Source organism: Pan troglodytes, chromosome 3 (genome assembly GCF_028858775.2).
Source record: "Pan troglodytes isolate AG18354 chromosome 3, NHGRI_mPanTro3-v2.0_pri, whole genome shotgun sequence".
Lineage (NCBI taxonomy): Eukaryota > Metazoa > Chordata > Mammalia > Primates > Hominidae > Pan > Pan troglodytes.
Window position 1 is genome coordinate 184,380,783 of NC_072401.2, and position 25,433 is coordinate 184,406,215.

General features: G+C 39.0%; 1 protein-coding gene across 36 annotated transcripts in view; it reads left to right on the plus strand.

The window, feature by feature from the left end:
• The window catches only part of TENM3 (teneurin transmembrane protein 3), a 2,732,592-nt gene that overhangs the window by 2,650,157 nt on the left and 57,002 nt on the right, over positions 1-25,433 (plus strand). For all 36 annotated transcript variants that reach the window (XM_054683934.2, XM_054683938.2, XM_054683942.2 and 33 more), the window contains 6 exons: positions 10,786-11,002; positions 12,020-12,139; positions 12,698-12,959; positions 18,528-18,795; positions 20,122-20,265; positions 24,888-25,137. In XM_054683934.2, coding sequence (XP_054539909.1) covers positions 10,786-11,002; positions 12,020-12,139; positions 12,698-12,959; positions 18,528-18,795; positions 20,122-20,265; positions 24,888-25,137 — 1,261 coding nt within the window. The remainder of the gene's footprint in view (positions 1-10,785; positions 11,003-12,019; positions 12,140-12,697; positions 12,960-18,527; positions 18,796-20,121; positions 20,266-24,887; positions 25,138-25,433) is intronic.

Sequence of the window (25,433 nt, forward strand, 5' to 3'; positions counted from 1 at the left end):
AAAATTATTAGCTTATATAACTGAAAAATTCAGATAGAGTTGCACCCAGGTGTTCAAATGATGACACCAGAAACTTAGGTATATTCATCTGTTAACTCTGCTTTCTTCTACCTTAGAATCATTCTCAGGCCATCTCCTCCCCAAAAAGGCCACCACCAGCTCTGAGTTTACATTTCACTTCCTAATAACTCCACCACAAAGAACACACACCTTTCTTCATGGTTGTGTGTGGCCTGGGCCTGAGCCTGAGCCTCACTCTCGTTGGTCTGAATTAGGTCACCTGCCCAAAGGAAAACTGAAGTGCTGTCACCAGAAGAAAGGGGCTTGGATGCTGGGCAGGCAGAAAAACAGTCTACTATGGGAATAAGAATAGCTCTCCATAGCATTCAGCTTTAGTACAGTCAGACCATGTACTGCAGTAACTAGTTCATATGCTCATGGACTGTCACTTTCAGAAGGAATCTTCTTCTCTCTGTCTCCTCCTTCCTTGCCAAAGTATAGCCTTTTGACTTGACAAGAATACCAGTGCTGAACCTCTGATGTGCTTTTTAGTGCCCAAGATTAGCAAGGCAGCTATCTAATTCTCCCCATATACTTTTAAAAGCATCATTGCTTTTATTTAGCCTGCTGCGAAGACTCATTCAGCAAGGGGTTGCTTGACTTTAAATAGCTCTCCAAATGATGGTCTCACTATGCAAGCACCAAAAGGCAATAGCTTGCCAGAGATAATTCTATCTCTATGGAAACTTAAGATACTTTTTAACAAGATGATTTCTCCACAATGCATTGTCCCTGGCAGTCGTTACCAAGCTCCCATCTTCTCCAGAGGGAGATCTAGTCAGTTCCCTTTGACACCTTGCGTCCCTGTCTGGTCCTCCAGTGGCCAGCTCCCCTGTGGGTACCTGAGGCATGAGACTCAAGCCCTGTCCTGGAGACTGGCTGGTTGAGGGCACAAGAATGACTTTAAAAGATACATACTAAACTTTGTGCAAGAATGGTGGAATACCAAAGCATAACTCCTGCCAAGAATAATACATATTACCAGTAAAATAGAGTTCTTTTTTTTTTCTTTTTTTTTTTTTTTTTTGAGACAGAGTCTCGCTCTGTCTCCCAGGCTGCAGTGCAATGGCGTGGTCTCGGCTCACTGCAACCTCCGCCTGCCGGGTTCAAGTGATTCTCCTGCCTCAGCCTCCCGAGTAGCTGGGACTATAGGCGCCCACCACCACGCCCTGCTAATTTTTGTATTTTTAGTAGAGACGGGGTTCACCATGTTGGCCAGGATGGTCTCGAACTCCTGACCTTGTGATCCACCCCCCTCGGCCTCCCAAAGTGCTGGGATTACAGGCATGAACCACTGCGCCTGGCCTAGAGCTATCTTTTATCCTTTAGAATTATTACTTTTTTGGGGGTATATCAGGAAGATGTACCTAAAACAGGCCATTTTTTCAAGCCTCTAGGGGCTGATTACAGTTGAGAAGAAAGCACAAGTCAACTGAGGTTATTCAGAAATAAGAAAGATAGAAATAACAAATAAATAATTAGATAAATAAGCAAAAGAAGGAGAAATACAATTCGAACTGCAAGAAAGCTGGGTGCAGTGGCTCATACCTGTAATCCTATCATTTAGGGAGGCTGAGGCAGTTGGATTACTTGAGCCCAGGAGTTTGATATCAGCCTGGCCAGCATAGCAAGACCCCATCTCTACAAAAAATATAAAAATCAGGCAGGCGTGGTGGCACACCCCCGTAGTCCCAGCTACTCAGGAGGCTGAGGTGGGAGGATCACCTGAGCCTGGGGAGGTCAAGGCTGCAGTGAGCCATGATTGCGCCACTGCACTCCAGGCTGGATAAAAGAGTGAGACCCTGTCTCACACACACACACAAAAACAAACTGCAAGAAAAAGTAGGAATGTGCTATCACTAGAAAAGGGGAGTGAAGGATTGAAAACAAATGGATGAAATGTTAATATAAACATGAGAATGAGTATGATGAATGGAGAGATCTATATTTGTAGATTACTAAATGAAAATAAGGAAATGTTTGAAAATAGAATTTTTAAAAATCTAGCAAGAAGGTGGGACTATTATGTTCTCTAAAAACAGATTTAAAAATAAAAATAATGAAATGGCAGGAAACAGCACTGGAAAGGAAGCGGGGGAGAGGGAGTTTAAAAAAAAAAATTACAAGAGATCACAAGTATTTCCCAAAATGAATCCAGATATTATCAGACATAGAGTGGTGCTTACAGTCTCAGAGCATTACCCTGTATTATTCAGGTAGATGATGGTTTGGGGGGAAATTACTATTAATTTGAAAGACTCTACTGGATCCTACCTAAAGTAAGAAGGAGATTCAGGTTACTCTGAACCCTTTGGCTATCCACAGAATTTTAGAGGATGGTGAATCCCATTCTGGGGGAAGAACATCCAGCTTGTGCCCTATAAAGCAGAGGACTTCAGTAGCTTCCTGCTAGGACTCAAGGAACATAAGGTTTACCCACTGCATCTTAATGGGTTTTAGAAGAAGAGAAAATCAGAGCCACACGGGTTGGTACTAAAAGTCTCCCCTCTTTTTTTTTTTTTTTTTTTTTTTTGAGACAGAGTCTTGCTCTTGTTGCCCAGGCTGGAGTGCAATAGCATAGTCTTAGCTCACTGCAACCTCTGCCTCCTGGGTTCAAGCAATTCTCCTGCCTCAGCCTCCCGAGTAGCTGGAATTACAGGCGCTTGCCACCAGGCCCGTCTAATTTTTGTATTTTTAGTAGAGACGAGATTTCACCACATTGGCCAAGCTAGCCTCGAACTCCTGACCTCAGGTGATCCACCCACCTCAGCCTGCCAAAGAGCTGGGATTACAGGCGTGAGCCACCACGCCCGGCCTAAAAGTCTCCCCTCTCTTTTACACCCGTGCCCAGCAGCTGCCACCTGAAGCTTAAGAATGTGGACGTGGGCACTGCGTGGCATCTCTTTAGAAACAGGCCTCCGGGTTACATGTCTTTCCATGTTAAGAACCCCTGCATTTAAGGTAAGGGGTTTTATTAGTAGTCATGGTACACAGATACTACACTCTCATTGTCAGAAGAGTTAGCCACCGTCAGTAACTTCGTGGGCATCTCAGTGAATTCATATGCACATTTATGTTATTAAACTTAAATAAATACTATTCTAAATTTGATTCTTCCAAGGACGATATCTTAGAGATTTTTTTCATGCCCGTACACATAGGCCCATCTCATTCTTTACAACAGAAACCTGGTGTACTAATTAATTTCACCACTGCTACACTGACGATAATTTAATTGTTTCTAATTTTTTTGCCCTTAGTATAGAGACAAATCTGTAGCGAATTTGTGTGTGTGTGTGTGAGTGTGTATCTGCATATGAATCTTTGTGTAAATGTACAAATATTTCTTTAGGATGGATTTTTAGAGGTGAACTGGTTCAAAAGATATTTTAATTTTTAATTTTGATAGCTACTGCTCAATTGCTTTGCAACACTTCCATCAGTCTGAAGGTGTTCATAGTCTACCTGTAATTATTGTAAGTAAACAAAAATGTTCAACAAAATGAAAAATATCAATTTCGTCTGATGAAAATGACCCCATTTTTATCATTTTAATTTACATTTTCCTAATTACTAGTTAGATTGATGATCTTTATTTCTTTTTTTGCTAATTGCTTATTTATTTCCCTTGTTTTTTTCTATTGAGCTGCTTGATATTTTCTTTTTAACTCTTAGGACTTCATTATATATTCTACTTATTCTTTGTTCGGTGTGTTGCAAATATTTTATCCCGGGTTTTCACTTATCTTTTAACTTTGTAATTTATGGTGCATGCAGTAGCTTTCAGTTGATATGACATAAATTTGTCTGAGGTTTATCTTTTTAGTCGGGACTTCTGGGTTACGTGTCTTCTGAGATTAGACATAGTGTTACAGGATTTCATATAATTTCTTCTAATACTTTTTATAATTCCGTGGATTGCTTAATATTCAATTAATCAAGAACATTTTTAAGTACCTATTGGAGTAAAACAGAAATAAGAATTCAAGGATTAGCATAGTGTCTGAGGGTAGGGAAAGCATGATAGAAAAAAAGCAGGGCATCTCTCATGTGCTTCTGAGCCTTTTCAACTGTTTAGAATTCACAATCTTTAGGAACTTAATTCATTTTTTCCTTCATTTAGCAAATGTATTAAATGCCTACTTGGCACCAGCAAGTGTGCGAGGCTCTGGGGATACGATAATAGGGATGGATAGTGAACTAGATGAGCCCTCAAGGAGCTTAATGAGACAGTTGTCTGAGATGATTGCTGAAGGAATTGAGGGCTATGTGGAGAAGTAAGAGAGAAGCTTAGAGATCTCCGGGCAAAGGAAACGATTGTGGTGAAAGGTCTTATAAGCCATGTTAAGGAGTTGTGACTTTACTCAGAAGGCAATGGAGACCAAGTAAAGGAAGCATTTTAGCCAGAGAAGTGAAATAATCCGATTTGGTTTCTCTAAGGGTACTCTGGCTAACATGTAGAGAATGGATAGTTGGGGCAAGACTGGAACCTGGGAAAACACACTGTTGTTATGAATTTGTCAAGAGAGGACCATGGTGGCCTGATGGGTAGTTTCAGGGAAAGAGAAAGAAATAGACTAATTCAAGAGAGATTTGAGATGAAGAAAAGAAGCAACTGGTGATTGATTAGGTGCCAGAAAAAGGAAGAGACAAGGAGTCCAGGATAACGTTCAGGTTTCTATGAGAAGCTGAGAGGGGTGGATGGTGGAACCATTCATTGAAATAGGAAATTGAGCAGCAGCATATTTGGAGGAGAAGATCATATACAGACATGTTAAATCATATTACACATGTTCAGTTTTAGATGCCTGTGCAATATCCAAGCCAGATATCTAGAAGGCAATTTGTGGCTTTGTAGTTCAGGAGAATGACCAGCCTGGAGTCATTAGCATTGAAATGATGTGAACATGAGGTCCAAAGCCACCAGGAGAGCACTGATGTAGACAACCAAGAATGTGTGGAAAACCTAGCATGATCCCAATCCAGAAATGAATGCATATTTCAGTTCGTTTCATGCATATTACAGAATGTGACTGAAAAGAATAACAAAAATTACACCTGTATACTTTTAAAATTCTGAATTCCACAAATAAAATATTACATGGGAATTTCTAATTTGGACTTGAAACTTGGAAGTTGAGGGGTGGGGGCGAAGTACCAAATACTGTGGGGAAGGACAGTGGGTATCAATTATCTTTTGAGTAAAAAAGAAAATTCATGACTTTTTATCCAGTCTGTAAACCAAGGTTTTGAAAAACAAATAACAATATCCGTAGCTCTTTGAAAGAAGAAAGTGAGAGTATTGACAAGCAGCGTAAAGCCAGCATAGAAGGTAACCCAGGAAAAGACCTGTAGTCCAGAGTTTTAATAATCCAACAAAATGTGTATTGTTTAAATTTGCCAGAAAAAAAAGAATCAAGAGTGATGTGTAAAGTATAATAGGAAATATGACAGGATAGAGACCTTGAAGCAGGACCAGGGATTGGCAAACAGTGGCCTCTGAGCCAAAGCCTGATTTTCTTAATAGTTTTATTGAAACACATTCATGCCCATTCATTGACATATTGAAGGCAGAGTTGAACAGTCGCCATAGAGACTATATGGCCCACAAACCTGAACGTATTTACTCTTTGGCTCTACAAAATAACTTTGCCAGCCACTGTAAAAGACCAGTGAAAATGCCCAAAGAAAGACAAGAGCATGTTTAAAAATAATGGACAGAAATGCTAACGAGAGCAATAATATTACAGACTGAGCGGAGGGAAGCATAAACAGTATGATCTACTTTACATCAGAGTACCACGTAGACTGCAAAGCCTAAGCAGAAGAAAGACAGGCTCTTAACTGATCACTGCAGTTATTATTCAGCGGGTTTTGAGCATTTCTGATTTGTGTAGATTTTTATGATTAATGCTATTAGATATGGCTTCTATACCAATATAAATTTAAGCCAACCTAATATTCCTGAAACTAAAATGGAATCTCGATGATTTTTGAGAAGCTATTCCACAAAGACAATTTTACTACACTATACATTTGGGCAAGTGGGTAATCAACTTAGTTAAGACTACATAACCTTAGCTGCCGTATAAATACAGACCAAAAAATGAAAAATGTTTTCTCAAGTTATAGGAAGCCAGATTCATAACCATCCGTCACTTGCTTGGGCAAGTTACTGATAAACTCTGCAGAAAAATAACAAACAGTGTGTCCCTGCACCTTGGCTGTTGAAAATGAGATCTTTCTCTGATTGATGTTAGCAGAGAGGCTTGTAAAAATGCATTTCCAACTGATTAGTTCAGAAGGTGTCAATCTCATGCAGTTTTATGACCTGCAGACTACATGCCAGATGTACATTTGCTTTTTATAAACTAACAAAGATGAATGACTAAATTTGAGCATTCCTCTTTGGCAACTGTACCATCTATTGCCTAAGGGAAGACACTGGGAGCATTATGGCGGGGGAGAAGAGGGTAAGGAGCACTTAACCCTTAGCTTACCAGATTAATGGAGAAAAATATAATATTTGGAAATACTTTTCCTATTGAATCATTTCTACTTTTGTTGAAGAATGACTGCAAGGGAAAACCTGCAAGAATATCAGATATTTGTGATGTTATTCTCCCAAGCATATGTACCCATTCGAAATCCATCAAGTAAGAACTAAAGGTACTATATCATAAAACACATTTGAAAGATTCGTCATAAACATCAAACATATAACTATGAATTGGGATGGAAAGGTTGAGGTTTTAAAATTTTTTTTGGTTTGTTTGTTGTTTTGGGTTTTTTTTTTTTTTTGAAACAGGGCCTCTCCCTGTCGCCCAGGCTAGAGCACAGTGGTGGGATCATCTCTCACTGCACCCTCGAACTCCTGGGCTCAAGTGCCTCCCAAGTAGCTGGGACTTCAGGTGCACACCACCATACCTGGCTAAGTTTTCTAACTTTTTGTAGAGATAGGGTCTCGCTGTGTTACCCAGGCCTGTCTTGAATTACTGGGCTTAAGTGATCCTCCCAAAGTTCTGGGATTACAGGCATCAGCCACTGTGCCTGGCTAATTGTTTTTTTGAAGCCAGAAATGATATTGGAGCAGTAGGTCAACAGTCTACTACTTTAGAATTCTGAATCTTAACAACTATGCTTCTATTTCTTTGAGAGAGAGGGAGAAAAAATGTTTTACATTATTATTATATATCCTCATGAAAAATAAGCCAATAGCATAGTATAGTCTTTCTTCCACTAGAAATATTGAGAAATATTTATACATTTTTCATCTTCATGCCCTTTTGCCTAGGAAAGTAATATTTTGATAAATTTATATGAAATTTCCAAACTCAGTTTCATTTGATTTTCTTTTCTTTTTTTTCTTTTTTTTTTTTTTCTTTGAGACGGAGTCTCGCTCTGTCACCCAGGCTGGAGTGCAGTGGCGCGATCTCGGCTCACTGCGACCTCCACCTCCTGGGTTCAAGCAATTCTCCTGCCTCAGCCTCCCAAGTAGCTGAGATTACAGGCACCCACCATGACGCCACTCTAATTTTTTTGTATTTTTAGTAGAGATGGGGGTTTCACCATGTTGGCCAGGCTGGTCTCGAACTCCTGACCTCAGGTGATCCACCCGCCTCGGCCTCCCAAAGTGCTGGGATTACAGGTGTGAGCTACCGCGCCCGGCTTAATTTTCTTAAAACATGATTTTAGGTTTTTTCCAGAGAAATAAACATGCAGTTTGAAACGGTTAACAACTCATTATCTTAGAAATATAACAGACATGAAAATACATGCTATCATAAGGAAACCGTGTGTAATCAGATCTGCTTATCAGAAATCCTGACCCACACATTTTCATGTGTATGGAAATTATGGTAATAAAAAACTTAAAATATTAGTGTGAAAAGAGTCCAACTTTATAAACTTAATTCAGATATTCACTTATTAAGCCTTTCCCCCCTCCCCCAACTACAAAGGAAATAGTGAAGAGATTTTTAGTTACTGTCTCTGGATAAGCTAGGTCTCTGTCAATTTCAGGTGACAGAAAATTGAATTCAAACAGACTTAAGGAAAAAGGGAATACCTAAGTTTCTATAACTGAAAAGCCCAGGAGGTCAAGCGCAGCTTATGGCAAAAACCTTAAAGGTTTTTGTGTCTGTGTCTGACCTGTTAGTTTTTGCTGCAGCCCTTGCTCCGCTTGCCTGGGGATGGCTCCATTCCCAGCAGCTTCTATACCGGCAGCCAGGTGGCTGCAGCAATCCCAGTCACACAGCCTCACAGAACAAGCCTGGTGGAGGGGTAAGAATCTCTTTTTAGATTGTTTGGGAAATTCGCTCTTGTTAGACATGTTAGGTCACCTGTACATTTCTGAACCAAACAGGAAGGGAAGGTTATGCACGTGGCCTGAGAGGTGGGGAAGGCCGGATACGCAAACGAAAAGTTTCATCTGTTGCCCAAAGAAAGGGAAAGGGTCTGGGGAAGCACAGTGTCCGCTACTTTTATTCTTCAGATGGCCAAAATGGCCTGCTGAGCCAGGCCTTCTCACGTCTTGTTTCTTACCTTACCGTGTTGTTGCTGACCTGCCTTTTAGACTGGGCAATTTAATTCAACTTTGTCTGTTTTCTTTTATCTCAGTTTGCTGTCAGATAATGAAGGGGCAAGCTAACATTCTATTAATAAGAATAGCCTAACTTAAATCAATGGCTAGTATAGTATTTTTTTTTAAAAAGACTTTATTTTAATTGTATAAATAAAACATAATGGTCATCTAGATATTTTCAGCTGAGCTTGCTATCACAGTGGTCAGACCCAGACTTGATACTTAAGTTGGAAGATTTTAAAACTATTTTGTCAGTTCTCCTAAAAGTGATTAAAGTCTTCAGAAACTGATATTTTTATTAATCTATACCAATAAATGTAATTACCAAGGAGATAAAAATTCATGTTTTCAGCTGGGCTGAGTGGCTCACACCTATAATCCCAGCATTTTGAGAGGCCTAGGCGGGTGGATCACTTGAGGTCTGGAGTTCGAGATGAGCCTGGTCAACATGGTGAGACCCCGTCTCTACTAAAACTACAAAAATTAGCCGGGCATGGTGGCAGGTGCCTTTAGTCCCAGCTTCTCAGGAGGCTGAGGCAGGAGAATCACTTGAACCAGTTAGGCGGAGGTTGCAGTGAGCTGAGATCGTGCCACTGCACTCCAACCTGAGAGGAAGACTCAGTCTCAAAAAAAAAAAAAAAGAAAAATTCATGTTTTTCAACTGGTCAGTAAAGCCTGACCTTAAAGGATAATGTTATCAAATGATCATAACCTGAAACACTCAACCACTAATGGATGGTTATAGCTTTTAAACAGGATACTTGCATGGGCCATTGAGTGTAGTTTCCTTTTGATGCTCCTGGAGAAAGCACTGGCAAATTCTTCTCATCCATTATTCCTTTTATGTCATCAATACTATAGGTCAATTTTTCATGATGGATTTCTTATTATTTCTAATATTATGGCTGACTTACATTTACCACATTTTAATTAATACCTCCATTTTAGTGAGTGTATTCTAGGAGTCCAGGCTCTTGTTTAAAATTTGGGAAATGCCTGATTTTATCTGGAACACACTTAACCTTCCTTAGAAGAATTTTTTTTTTTTTTTTTTTTTTTTTGAGACAGTTTTGCTCTGTTGCCCAGGCTGGAGTGCAGTGGTACGATCTCAGCTCACTACAACCTCTGCCTCCCGGGTTCAAGTGATTCTCCTGCCTCAGCCTCCTGAGTAGCTGGGACTACAGGCACCTGTCACCCCGCCTGGCTGATTTTAGAGATGGGGTTTCACCATGTTGGCCAGGCTGGTCTCGAACTCCTGACCTCAGGTGATATGCCCACCTCAGCCTCCCAGAGTGCTGGGATTACAAGCATGAGCCACTGCACTGGCCAGAAGAGCTGTTTTATTGAAAGGTGGTTGGCTCATCTCATCCATTTTATATTGATTTGTGTTTGCTACACTTCATAAACTTTCACTTTCTGACCCTTTCCCGAATTTTAGAGCTTCGTCCTACATAGATTGCTATTTATCATACACACTTACTGTGCTAACTCCTAGTGCATTTTCTCTAAAATATAGAATATTTGAGTAGCTTTGCTTACAACTAATCCATATTCCTTCATACTCCTACCAATAGATTGTTCTAATCACTAATTTTTTTTATTTCTTACTCAGAACAAACATTATATGATTCTTTTCAGCCATCTCTAATCCAAATATGTACTCTCTATGAAGGCAGATGCAAGTAGATTTATGTGTCACATACTGATGGGGATACATTCTGAGATGGTTGCTGTTAGGCAATTTCATCATGGTGGAGCATCATGGCGTGCACTTACGCAAATCTAGATGGCACAGCCTACTGCACTCCTAGGCTACCCATCTGTACAGCACGTTACTCTACTGAATACTGAGGCAGTTGTAACACAGTGGTATTTGTGTATCTAAACCTAGAAAAGGTACGTAAAAATACAGCATTATTATCTATGGGACCACTCTTTTATATATGGTCTGTCATTATGTGGCATATGACTATTGTATTTCTATTTCTTCTGGTTTCAAAACGTATGCCTCATAGAAATTACTGTCAGATAGTCGGGGGAAATCACTTGATGTGAAAAAAAAACAGTCAAGAAACAAAACTGATTCTACATTATGGCATCAAAAGGAAAATTCTCTTACTGGGGAACATTTCTCTCTACAGATGGACTCATTGACTGCATGGATCCCGATTGCTGCCTACAGAGTTCCTGCCAGAATCAGCCCTATTGTCGGGGCCTGCCGGATCCTCAGGACATCATTAGCCAAAGCCTTCAATCGCCTTCTCAGCAAGCTGCCAAATCCTTTTATGATCGAATCAGTTTCCTTATAGGATCTGATAGCACCCATGTTATACCTGGAGAAAGTCCTTTCAATAAGAGGTTAATGCTTCTTTTCCGTATGTAGATTTGTAATGATGTTATCAACAGTTACATACACTTATGTGAAATACTCATGACTGTGAACCTGAGGAAAGTGCTGTTTTTTAAATACAGTTTTTCCTCTTTCTGCAGATTCTTCACCAAACTTTGTATTTCAAGCATTTTTGACACAGGTCACATACTTTGTCAATTTCAGTACCTGAGACATAACAGGACATTATATTAAAGAGTCAATAAATCTTCATTTAACTAGTTGATTTTGTTAGCACAGTTGGAAATGTTTCAAAAGAAGCAGTGAAAAGACCCCAAAAGGCAGAACAGAAGTGCACTTTTTTTTTTTAGCTGAGCTCACTAAATAATATAAATTATGAATGAATGTAATGGAACTGCTGACGGCATGGCAGTAAGATTGCATAAGCTGTTTGACTGGTGCTTTGCAGAGCAGTAATGACCTGAAAGTAAAGCAGTAAGTGAAAGCAGGTGTCTTGTGTCTCACTGAGCAAAAGAAGATGATTTACACCAGAACTCCTGGGTCTGCAGTAATTTAACAGCATTAATGCAGTTATAGCCAGCAGTTGATTCAAAGTTGCTGTACAAATGTTCCTTATCGCCCCCTTAAATCTTATACTTCTTGGTCCCTGAAGATTTACTGATTGCCTCAGAATTAATTGGAAAGTCTACTTTTCTTCATGTGAGCACCATATATATGACTTATGAAAAAAGCACAGAGTTTATCATTTTAAAAATTCATCTCTAAATTATTAGTCTTGATAACACTCCAAAAAACAGATTGCCACAAATTAAAACCCAGGATAAACACAAGCCCTTTAGAGAATATGCGTTACACTGAATTAAAAGGGACATTGTCTTGGGAGTATTTCAGGTCTGATTTTTGTGAATAACGATGGATTGCATAGCATAGTGTTATTTTATCCTTAGGTTGAATTATCTATAAATCATGATAATGTTGGCCTAAAAAGCCAGATGTTCATTCTCATTCTTCTGCTTTTCCAACAGCCTTGCGTCTGTCATCAGAGGCCAAGTACTGACGGCTGATGGAACTCCACTTATTGGAGTAAATGTCTCGTTTTTCCATTACCCAGAATATGGATATACTATTACCCGCCAGGACGGAATGTGAGTTAGTCCCATCACACTATCTCTGAAGGATTTGAAATATAAAAAGTAGACCTTCCTGTACCACTGTCATGTTTGACTGTCCTTTTAAATATGGAAATGCAGCAACTTTTTAGACTCTACAAACTTGTGACAGTACATATGGCAGAGATTTAAAGTCATATACTCACATACTTCTTCAAAAGTTGATTTTATTTTCTAAGGCATGGTAATACTGTAGTTTTGTAGGAGAACGCTCTTTGTCTCAGCAGATGTATGTTGAAATCTTTAGGGGTAATATTTTATAATGTCTATAACTTGAGCTCAGATGGTTCCGAGAAAAGAATCAATGGAAAGCAAATTTGGAAAAAAAAATTGGTGAACTTGGTGAATACACATAGGACACATGAGTATTTATTGTATAACTCTTGGAATATTCCCATAGATCTGAAAATATTTCATATAAAAGTTGGGAGAAAAAGTTGATTTTCTTTATAAAGCATATTAACTTAAGGAAGTGTGTATTGGTAGTTATGTGGGATCCAGACAATTCACTAAGCATACCTTGTTCTTTCTTAGGTTTGACTTGGTGGCAAATGGTGGGGCCTCTCTAACTTTGGTATTTGAACGATCCCCATTCCTCACCCAGTATCATACTGTGTGGATTCCATGGAATGTCTTTTATGTGATGGATACCCTAGTCATGAAGAAAGAAGAGAATGACATTCCCAGCTGTGATCTGAGTGGATTCGTGAGGCCAAATCCCATCATTGTGTCATCACCTTTATCCACCTTTTTCAGATCTTCTCCTGAAGACAGTCCCATCATTCCCGAAACACAGGTAAAATATTCTCACAGGCAGTACTTGTAAATACAGGATCTTCAGATCATGTTTTGCCAGAGAATCTTAAAAATAGGTTATAGAGTCCGGGCACAGTGGCTCACGCCTGTAATCCCAGCGCTTTGGGAGGCCGAGGTGGGCAGATCATGAGGTCAGGAGTTCAAGACCAGCCTGGCCAACATAGTGAAACCCCATCTGTACTAAAAATACAAAAAAAATTAGCCGGGCATGGTGATGGGCACCTGTAGTCCCAGCTACTTGGGAGGCTGAAGCAGGAGAATCGCTTGAACCCAGGAGGCAGAGGTTGCAGTGAGCCGAGATCACACACTACTGCACTCCAGCCTGGGTGACACAGTGAGACCCTGTCTCAAAAAAAGACAAAAACAAAACCAAAAAAAACCACGGATTATAGAATTCCAGTGCTATCTTTAAATAATTCTATAGAATGAATATATAGTGGGTGTTGGTGTGTGTGTGTGTGTGTGTGTGTGTGTGTGTGTGTCCTAGAGTAGACATTGTTATAGTAGGATATCTAGTTATTTCTTTTTTCTTTTTTTTTTTTTTGAGACGGAGTCTCGCTCTGTCGCCCAGGCTGGAGTGCAGTGGCACGATCTCGGCTCACTGCAAGCTCCACCTCCCGGGTTCACGCCATTTTCCCGCCTCAGACTCCTGAGTAGCTGAGACTACAGGCGACTGCCACCAAGCCAAGCTAATTTTTTGTATTTTTAGTAGAGGCAGGGTTTCATCATGTTAGCCAGGATGGTCTCGATCTCCTGACCTCATGATCCGCCCACCTTGACCTCCCAAAGTGCTGGCATTACAGGTGTGAGCCACCGCACCCGGCCTTTCTAGTTATTTCTTAAAGATCTACTCAAACAAAATACTTTTTCTTCAGGATATACCTTATATATTTATTAATAATAGTCAAATGAAACTGTAGCTTAAACTCAATCACTAATAATGTCTTTGTTCATTTATTTATTTATTGAAAAAAAACTTTAGTGCCTAAATGTACCTGACAGCTTGACTGACATTGTACCAAGTGCTACTGACACCACTCACTATTGCACATGGCTGTTAGCCTCAATAACTTACTGTTTAATTATTGTTGTCAGTAAAAAGTGTTTTGGAAAAGGTAGTTTTGACAGAAAATATTCATTAATATAACTTTTTAAGAAATAGCCATGCATTCCCCATTCGTTTCATCTACTGAAATAGCTGAGGATTGTGTTCCGTCCCACATGTTTCCAGTTAGAAATAACTTTCAGATCTTAAAAGTAGGATGTTAGGTGTAATAATAATGGATTTTGCCAGGCGGCGTGGCTCACTACTATAATTCCGGCACTTTGGGAGGCCAAGGCAGGAGGATGGATCGAGCCCAGGAATTTGAGACCAACCTGGGCAACATGACAAAACCCTGTCTCTACAAAATATACAAAAAATTAGCCAGGCGTGGTGGCGTGCACCTGTAGTCCTAGCTACTCAGGATGCAGAGGTGGGAGGATCACTTCAGCCCAGAGAGGTCAAGGCTGCATGAGCCATGAGTGCCACTGCACTCCAGCCTGGGTGCTGGGAGTGAGACCCTGTCTCAAAAATATATATATAATCATAATAGACTGTATTCGTAAAGAGGTAAGGAAAAATCTGTGGTCATTAAAGTACTCTAGCACATAGCAGCTTTGTCGTATTCATTCTCCCGATATTTCTTGAACACCCGTTCTGTAGCAGGCGCTGTTATGTGAGAACAAAGCAGTAAACCACTCAGATGAGGTACCTGCTCTAACTGAGCTTCCCAACTCATGAGTGGAGAGAGGCAGTCAACAAGAAATATGTCAGGTTGCGATGAGACTTATCAAAAAATAATAAAGCAGGGGACAGTGGATAGAGGTATGATCTTACGTAGTATAGTTTGAGAAAATCTCTTCAATAAGGTGACATTTCAGCACAAACTTTAAGAAAGTAAAAGAATAAGCCCTGAAAATAGAAGGGGATTCTTGGCTTGTTCAAGGAGTGGCAAAAAGGACAGCAGGCACAGCTGGAGTGAAGGCGGCAGTGAATAAATCACAAGCCATTGAAGACCATGGCAAAGATAACTCTTTGAGAATTGGAAGCCATTGAAGGTGTTTAAGCAGAGCAATGACAGTCACTGATTTCCTCCTTTAAGGAATTTCTATGCTGAGAATATTGTATATTGGGCAAGGGTGGAAACAAGGAGACCAGTTAGGAGGCAACCTCAGTTGTCCACAGGAGAAATTATGGTGGCTTGGACAAAAGTCTTTGGAGGTAGAAGCAGACATGGAAGAGTGGAGTCCAGGGAAGAGGTTGAAACTAAAGAGGTAAATTTGGGAGTCATTCGCATATAAATATAAAGCATAAACCTAGGGAGGGAGTACAGATAGAGACTACAAGAGGTGAGCCAGAAAGGTCTAGGATAACAAAAAGTCAAAAAGGCTGACAGGCAAAGATGTTGCAATAGCAACACCTCAGGGATTCATTGTAAAACGGTCAAAAGCCAACTTTGAGCTGAAACTTTTAAGAAGTTATTCATTGTAACCTCAATCAATGTAATACTTCCTCCCCAGGCCCATCTTGCAGGAACTCTAAACTTCGTAGTCAGTCCCAAAATAGACTTTACCTAGAGTCAGTATCTGTCTGTAGGTGCCAAATTTCTAGCAAACTAGGACATGAAAATGGGTTTCAGATAGTCAACAATTCCATGAATACCTGGAGTCTTTTCTCCATTCATTCATTCATTCATTCATGCGGTAGGCAAATATTTCCTAAAAATTTACTGAGAGCCTACTATGTACAAGGTACTTTACTAGGATAAAAAGAAGACGTGCGTCCTGCCATTCTAAATGCGATAAAGATTTTAATGAAGAATGATACAAGTTCAAAGGAGAGGTCAATTCCTAAGTAAGCCAAAGAAGGAATCACTGAGGAGTTTGGGCTGAAACAAGGATTAGGCTGGAGAGGGAGGAAAGCACGTTTCAGATTGAAGATGTGTAAGCAACAGTGGAGTGGCAAAAACAAGTCATGTTGTAGAGGGGACAATGGGGAAGGAGGCAGAAGATGACCCCGGGGCCAGCTGATGAATGGCCCTGAGAAGCAATCTAGTGGAGACCTTGAATTCTTTAGGTGATGCGGAACCAAGACCCCAGTGGAGTTTTTTCAGCATTTCTCTAAAGTTAACTCAAGTGGCAAAACGCACTTGAAAGAAGCGCAGAAGATATTGATAGAAAAGAGAAATGAGTGAACAGGCTGTTCTTGTGAAGTGTATATCCATGCGTATCCAGGGCTCAGATGGAGAGGGCCTCGCAATCACAATGGTAGTGGAAATGAAGAAGAGGGAACACATTAGACAGGGACTGGAAGATAGAATTGGCAGGACATGGTTCCTAACCGAATGTTTAACGGGATCAGGAATAGGATTTACAGCTCACGCAGCTGGCAAGAGTAGGCCTGATGGTTTATTTTCCCACTTTGGCTGGATTTACTTTTCGTACTAATGCAAAATAACATGGTCAAGTTAAATTACATCAGAGAAACATGCTTTAATGAACAAAATTACAGATATTAAAATCAAGTACAACACATGATATTTTGAAATAGGCAGCTTCTGGAAGGTCACAGGAAATACATATAATATTCGTAAGAGAGTCCCTTACTCATGGAAAACCTGTCAAATGTATCGGAAATTATTTTGAAAATAAGAGGAAGCAAATGATGAGCTTTAGGGTTAAATCACATGTTATCAGGGTCGTTCTGGAGTCACAGAATCTATTTTTCAAACTAACTCCTTGATATTTCACTGATTATGGGAGAACAATGAGTTATCTTTAAACCATTCACCCTAACAACCTACAGTCTTACAAAAGTACCCTCAATCTTAAATTTAATGGTTTCCCTGGGTCTAAAAAGTTTCTATATGTTTGTAAACTATTTTGCTTAAGACCGTTTTGTGGCTGAATTCAGTCAGCATGTTTGAAGGAAAACTCCAATGGTAATAAATTCGTGTATCTACGTTAGAAATGCCTCTTACTGTACTGTACTGTACCACATCGCGTCCCTCTTCATGCCAACACTGACTGACAGGCCAGAATGGAAGCTGCCTTCGTCCATTCATTCATGCTGCTTCCAACTGTGTGATTGTTTATATTGAAGCTGACAGCTCCACCCTCAGTACAAGGGGTCTTGGAGGGTTTTACTGAAGTTATTAAAGTTTGGAGGTGGCAGATAGACATCATCTTTAACTGTTCTATGTGGAGGTGGTGGGGAAAGGGGAAACATTGCTGAACACTGAATCACTATTCTAAGATCTTTCCAACATGAAAAGGCAGCCCTTTCTGTCTGAATAGTGAATCTTGATAGGGCAATATAAGGAAGCCTTTGAGAGTGCTGTTTAATTCTTCGTGGAGAAAGTAGTGAGTTCCTGGTGCACGTTCTTGAACACAGATAGCCTTGCACTTACAGCCTATGTAGAAAGCCTATGAAGAGCTGTTCTTATTCACCAAACTAACAGGAGCATTGGTAAAGAGAATCTGAACTCTTTAGAAAAATTGTATATGCTGCCTAAAATACATTTTTCAAAATAAGTAATGTTTTGGCATAATGTATTTTGCATTTCTTAATATAAATATTGTCAGCATTCATTGAGCTAGTTACACTGACTGGTAATCTATGGGGTTAAGAGTATAATTTTTTTTAATTTGTAAAGGAGATAATTCTTATGCACATAATTATATTCATTTTTACAGTCCAGTTTCAAATAAAAAAGTGTGAATTGATATGTTCTATGTGCATTTAATAACATATTAGTTGCTCTCTAGGATAAATTGTATGGAGCTTTAAAATATTAGCTAATTTACCATCATATCAAAAATCCATGGTAAGTTGGAGCTCAATCTTTAATTATGACAATGTGCTATTATTACATTACCTCTCAACATGGATATGGAATTTGCTACAATCTAACCCAAACGACTGGGTGTTTTTTGTTATCCTTACTGTCTTTATAGGCTGTGACCAGCCAGCTGATGAGGCTGTAGGTATTGGTTTAGTCCCTAAATGAGCCAGCTGGCACAGGCCAGATCTTTGGCCTAGACTGCATCCCTGTTCTGAGCTAACCATCTTACAAATGTCTGCTCTAATTCTCCAGGGTGATGGGGTGAAAGATGGGTTAGTGAGAATCCACTGTGACTACTGCACTAACAAGTCAGTGCATGTCAGCCTGATGGAGCAGTCACAGTGTTTCCCGTATGAAGAGTAGCACCCGAGGTATGATTAACTCAGAATAAATGACAAGAGGCTTTTGGGCTGGCAGCAGAGTTATTTTTAATTATTGAATAAGATAACAGCTCAAATGCATATTTGTGAATAGTGATTCTTTCGTGTTTTATTTTAGTTGCTCTAAAGCAGCTAAAATAAGCACATTGTCTTTATGAGTAAGTAGACTAAGACACAGAGAGTCACTATTCACAAATATAGTGAATATGTGCTACATAAATATATTTTATCTAATCGTCATACGTGATCACAGTTTGAAACTTCTGCTTTATTCAAACTTAGGTCCTCCACGAGGAAACTACAATTCCAGGAACAGATTTGAAACTCTCCTACTTGAGTTCCAGAGCTGCAGGGTATAAGTCAGTTCTCAAGATCACCATGACCCAGTCTATTATTCCATTTAATTTAATGAAGGTTCATCTGATGGTAGCTGTAGTAGGAAGACTCTTCCAAAAGTGGTTTCCTGCCTCACCAAACTTGGCCTATACTTTCATATGGGATAAAACAGATGCATATAATCAGAAAGTCTATGGTCTGTCTGAAGCTGTTGGTAAGTTCCATATAAATCTTTGCTGCAGTGAAGTTTTTCTCAAAGCCAGAACTATCATAAATTAATTGTAACCCAGGGAAGTCAGTGGATAAACAGAATATAAAGAGAATAAGGTTGTCCTAGGGATATTATACCTTGGCTGGTTTAGATCTACCGTGGGAAAAGGAATGTACTCCATGTGGCAAGAAGAAGAAAATACCAGCCTTTTCTGGCTGAAATTATGTTGTAGAGGGATTCTGTGAATGAGGTTTCAGCTTGTCACATCCTTTTCCCCCCATGTTTCTTTCCTTATTTTGTCCCTTTCTTTTTCCATTTTCTTCTTCTCTTTATAACTTTACCTCCCTGGATTTCCTTATTTGTTTTTGTTTTCTGTGTCTAACACTAATGTAGTTTCAATGCATACTGATGTTTAACAGGATAGCAGACATTTGTGTCCATGAATTACATCAGCTGTTTTCACTAGAACGGCCGGTTCATTCAATGAAAGGATAATCAAACCAGTTGTTTTATTGAATGACTGGACAGTGCAATCAAAGTGTGACATGTTGAGAGACAGACAGAGAGAAAGAGAATAGGTATATAGTATAGCTTCAAGCTCAAGCTCAGAACATAAAAAACTAAAGAATGATATGTTTTTGTTTTAATTAGTATTTACCTTAAAATAGAACATTGTACTCTGAAATTAATAGGTAATTTGGATTTGAATTAGTTCAAATCAATCCAGTAATTGCCACTTCTCCTTTCATTTTTTCTCAATTTTAAAATCCCTGTTTCATTGTGAACTCTGGAAAGCTTTTCATCTGTGGTTTATTCATATTACTGCTAGTTTGTTTATTTCTGATAATAATATGTCAACATAATGTCATAATCTGGCTAGCTTTTTTGTTCCATTGAACCTTACTTATCATAAATATTTTCCATAATTTAACACTCTTGAGTGAAAACTAAAGAGTTCTAATTATTCAGATGGCAAACGTTATTTTTAGTTGTTATCTAATCACTGTTTGAGACTGACTGATCTAATTACTTAACCAGCTGCCCAATCTGGACTTTATTTTGTGCTGTGAACCCCTCATGAAGGGGTGGTATGGGGAAAAAAACACTCATTTTCTATTAAATCAGTGGAAAATAATATTTGGAGATCTTTTTTTAAAAAAAAAAATCTTTGGTGAAATCGTCTTAAATTAAAAAATAAACTGCTCATAAATAAGTGGAAATACAGTCTCAGAACACAGATGTGAAAAAGGCAGTTTTTTCCAAGTAAGAAAATAAATTGCATTTCCCCCAGTCGTTGGAAAGATGAGCTGTGATTTGTTTGGATTCCAGTGTCAGTTGGATATGAGTATGAGTCGTGTTTGGACCTGACTCTGTGGGAAAAGAGGACTGCCATTCTGCAGGGCTATGAATTGGATGCGTCCAACATGGGTGGCTGGACATTAGATAAACATCACGTGCTGGATGTACAGAACGGTAAGCTCTTGTTCATAGATAACTGATGTTGTAATGTATTGTTCAGAGATAGCTAATGTTGCCCACTTTGCAACTCATGAGATTGTAGCAACATTTTATGCTATCCATGCTGTAGGATTAGAAATGGCAGAAAAAAATAAAGGTGAATTTTTAAAGATTATAAAAGCCTAAAGTGGGAACTGTATAATACTTCCTTAATATACTTTAAAATGTTCATGAATTGATCGCCAAAATGATTTTCCCATTAGAATGTGAAAGACTGACTTTGGTGTTGTAATGGAAGATCTCTGAGTGGGAGTCGTCAGCACAGATTCACCTAGAGTGTCTCATTCTACAGTGAGTCAGTGAGTGTGAGCCAAAGTACTTTAGAAAGGTTTACCAAAAATGGAGGGAGGGGGTATTTGTTTTTAAAATAAAGAAAAAAAATCATGTGACTTCACCAAAATATTTTTAGTAGATTTTAATTCTCGGGTAATTATTCTGAGTATCTAGATTTTTTTTTTCCAGTTCTTCTCAGACTATTGGGGAAATAAAACATTCTGCCACTCAAATGGGGTCACATATATTGTTACTTGACTTGGTGAATATTAGGGGAAAAAAATGAATAATCTGAGAAAAAAGCAAGAATCAAAAGCGTTCCTAGGAGTAGACCTGATAATGTGCTAGTGAATATGCTCCGAAGAAACATGTTTCAAATGCCGCAGACCAAAAGAGGAGTATTTGCAAAATATGACCAGCTTAATCTCATCAAGAATATTATTTATATGAAACACAATTCTGTTGTCTAGACTGTGTTTCCAACATTTTGCCCACATACTAGCTGCATCTCAGACAACCTGAAGGGTGCTTTGCTGGAAAAGCAGGACTGTAAGTTAATCTATTATACTTTAGCATCCTGTCCTACACCATATCATGCTAGTACTCTACTTTTACTGATAGCCAGAGAAAAAAGTCACAGTCTCAGCAAAATAATCTAACTCTTGACTTTGCAGAGGTTTTTGGAAGGTTCAGAATGTTGACCTGACCATGTAATACAATTAAATGTTTATAGTTAATGGTCACTTTTTCAGATTAATGTTGCTTCAGTGTTCATTCCTGCTTAAAACAATTTTTTTGTGTGTGAGTGTCAGAGAGAGTGCATTTTAACCTTCCAAATATATACAGAATAAAGTAGTTTTCAGACCATTACTTGAAAATGCTCATGCTGGGCCTGATGCAGTGGCTTATGCCTGTAATCTCAGCACTTCGGGAGGCCAAGGCAGGTGGATCACTTGACGTCAGGAGTTTGAGACCAGCCTGGCCAACATGATAAAACTCTGTCTCTACAAAATATACAAAAATTAGCCATGTGTGGTGGTACGCACCTGTAGTCCCAGCAACTCGGGAGGCTGAGGTGGGAGAATCTCTGGAACCCAGGAGGCAGAGGTTCCAGTGAGCTAAGATCGTGCCACTGCACTCCAGCCTGAGTGACAGAGTGAGACTCCGTCTCAAAAAACAAAAAAGGAAGAAAATGCTAGTGCCTTCCCTCCAGGAAATAATAGTCTGAGAAAACCAGTAGTAAGGAAAAACAAACAAAAAAGCAGAAAAACCCTTCCCTGCTTCACTATTTTATAGCAGTATATTAAGCTCTACACCCCTTCCAGTTACGTCCTGGACATCAGGATGCAGTTCAGTTTGCACCCCGAATTAAGCAGAGCGGATAACTAGTGCCACATGCAGCACACATTGAAAAGGTGGGACTCCTGACTAAGCAGGGGACTCCAGTGTTCTCTCAGAGCCTCTCTTAACTCATCAGTGGTGTCTGAAGCAGTAGTAGTTTCATTCTGTTATATTAGTAGCACAAGGTTCAATCATGGTCTTTTAAAATGCGAAGCCATATGGCAAACATGCTAGTAGCTGCTCTTGATGAAATTGTGTAAAATTATATTTCACACAGTTTGAACATATTTCTGTATTCCTTCAGAAGCCCTCTACAAACAAAACTAGGGCAAACGTCTCTAGATGCCATTTAGTTATGATGAGAGTATAGGGTAAAGTTCATAACCAGTTAGCTACAGGATTTCACTCAAGAGATTACGAATCAATAGGAAAACTACAGGCATCTCTGTAGCTCCGGAAAAGCCCATGCCTCTGTAATTCACCACTGTGTGATACAACACACGATATTATATTCAGGAGGATTCAGAAATGTGTAGATGTTCTGTGTATGTATAATATAAATACACACATATTCTAAACCAGAATAACATATGGGTAACTTCTATTAAAATACCAGGGCAGATGTAAAAACCGAACTTTCCAAAATGCTGTCCTCAAAAAAAAAGTTCTAAATTATAAAATATATTTAGGCCGAGCACGGTGGCTCACACCTGTAATCCCAGCACTTTGGGAGGCTGAGGTGGGCAGATCATTTGAGATCAGGAGTTCCAGACCAGCCTGGCAACATGGTGGAACCCCGTGTCTACTAAAAATACAAAAATTAGCCAGGCATGGTAGTGGGCGCCTGTAATCCCAGCTACTCAGGAGGCTGAGGCAGGAGAATCACTTGAGCCAGGGAGACGGAGGTTGCAGTGAGCCAAGATTGTGCCACTGCACTCCAGCCTGGGCGACAGAGCAAGACTCCATCTCAAAAATAAATAAATAAAAGAAAATATGTGTTATTTTTAAATGTGAGATAACCTCAGCCACAGGGTGAACAGATTGCAGTTTAGAATTTTATCCAAGAACATTTTGACAAGTAGTGGCTTTCCAAAGTGACATGTGTCTAATTGAATAAACAAAGGGATTTGTAGTCATGACAAGGTGGATGAGCTATAGAAAGACATGAAGGAAGAAGAGAATACGGAAACGTAGATGCTGACAGTTATTCGTGCAGGCGCCCTGAAACATGGAAATAAATATTCTCATGTTCATCTTTCTGTTCTGTCATCATAGAGAAGAAGCAGGAAGGGCCAATCGTTCAAAGTAATGACTGAATAAATCAGATGTTGTAGAGCAGTAGTCTGACTTGTAGGATTCTTCTGATGAAAATTACACAACTGGCTCTTATAGGAAATTATAGCTCCATAATTATCAACTAACGTAATCACAGAAAGAAGAATCTTAGATATCACTAATGCATTCTTTGAATATTCAAGGCAAAATGCATTTCACCTCTTGTTATGATCCAGCCTTATTTAGCTTATTTTTCTTAAATTTGAATAAACCTGTTTTATTTTCCCTGATTTCTTTATGTAAATTTTCTATGATTATTACATCACCCAAATAGCAAAGCATTAAAAAAGTAATCACAGAATGCACCTAAAATGTGCTGAGTTATAAGGAGAACATAATTATTCTAATTTCTTCTTCACTTTAAAATTATCCCGAAGTGGGGGAAAAAGCACTTTCTCAAGTTTCCTGATTGTACTTTCGTGGGATTATTCTTTCAACAGTGTATCTGCTAAGAAGTAGGGCCATTATCTCTGAGAACTGCTTTGGAACATAGAACATTCAATAAATAGAATATATGCCGCTCTAAAGTCAAAGCAGCAGGTGGTGTATACAGATGATAACACATTGAGAAGTGTCATAAACTATGCATGGAACAATAGCAGCTGACTACCCCGTGTGCATCATGCCAAACTGGAGCCACTGATCTGTATATAGCAATGGCAAAAGCAATAAAATTACAATCTCAACTCAAATCTAATTTCTAACCATGAAAATATTTAATATTCATTTGGAAACTTTTCTCAGATTTTCACTGAAGACCATAAAAGAGCAGACTGGCATTTTGTCTTGATAGAATTATTGGCACTTCCATGCCTTAAAGCAGAATTCACTTTAAATAATACATTGGCCTTCTACAACAGTTTTTGTTATGTTCGACATTTTGAATAACCGCATGTATATGCATTCTCCTATCGGATGAGAGTGTACGCAGGAATAGTCTTTGACAGGATAGGTAGAGTTAAAATAAGCCTGTATTATCATTACAGCTTTGGAGCTTGATGTCTATTTTCTACCTTTGTTTTCCACAAAGTTTGTTAACTTTAAAGAAAATTATAAATTCAAAAGAAATTTGTATTCCTGGTTCACATTTTTATTAATTGAATATTTTCAATATTGATTAACAATGAGGCAAACTTGTTATTCCCTAAAGAACATTATGTAGAGCCTGTTCTCAAACCTGGTTGCACGTTAAGATCATCTGGAGAGTTTTTCTAAATTTCAGGGCTAAGGCTGCACCTCAGACAAATTAAACCACCATCTCTCTGGGTGAGAACCAGGCATTAATATTTTTTGGCAACTCCCCAGGCCATTCCAGTGTATAGCCATGACTGATCATCACTGATGTTAAGAATTGGGGTTTTAATTCTTCTCAGTCTTTTGTTCCTTTCACCAGACATGATTTCAGTTCACAGTAGACAGCACTTTTGGTGTATATCCTATGGACTTTATCGTGTAATATTTTACACTAGGTAGTTGAATACAATTCATTCCAATGGAGCTTCAAATAAGAATGTCTTAATCCAGACCTGATAGGCATTGAATTATAGTTAAAACAATCATGAACATGTTTGCTTTTCATCTTTACACTTTTTCATCATAAGAAAAACAATGCACTTTATTTCTTCTAGGTATACTGTACAAGGGAAACGGGGAAAACCAGTTCATCTCCCAGCAGCCTCCAGTCGTGAGTAGCATCATGGGCAATGGGCGAAGGCGCAGCATTTCCTGCCCCAGTTGCAATGGTCAAGCTGATGGTAACAAGTTACTGGCCCCAGTGGCGCTAGCTTGTGGGATCGACGGCAGTCTGTACGTAGGCGATTTCAACTATGTGCGGCGGATATTCCCTTCTGGAAATGTAACAAGTGTCTTAGAACTAAGGTACGTCTTTCCTAAATTTGGGCTTTTAACCAAAGCTAAACGTGCCTCTTTAAAAAAAAAAGGTTGAGTCTGATGTACTAATTTATTCATAGAAAAATACCATCCCAAGGTTTAAAATCTCCCCCAGAAAGAAGTCAAATTCTTGCTTAAAGTTAAGAGAAGCATAACACATATAAATTGTCCCATAAGTGTATTAAAGAGCATAAAGTCACCCAATATATCAAATATCTTACGGATTTCAGTGAATTTTCTGTGCTCTAAAAGGCTAGATCTATGATTCTGAAATCTCTTTCGCT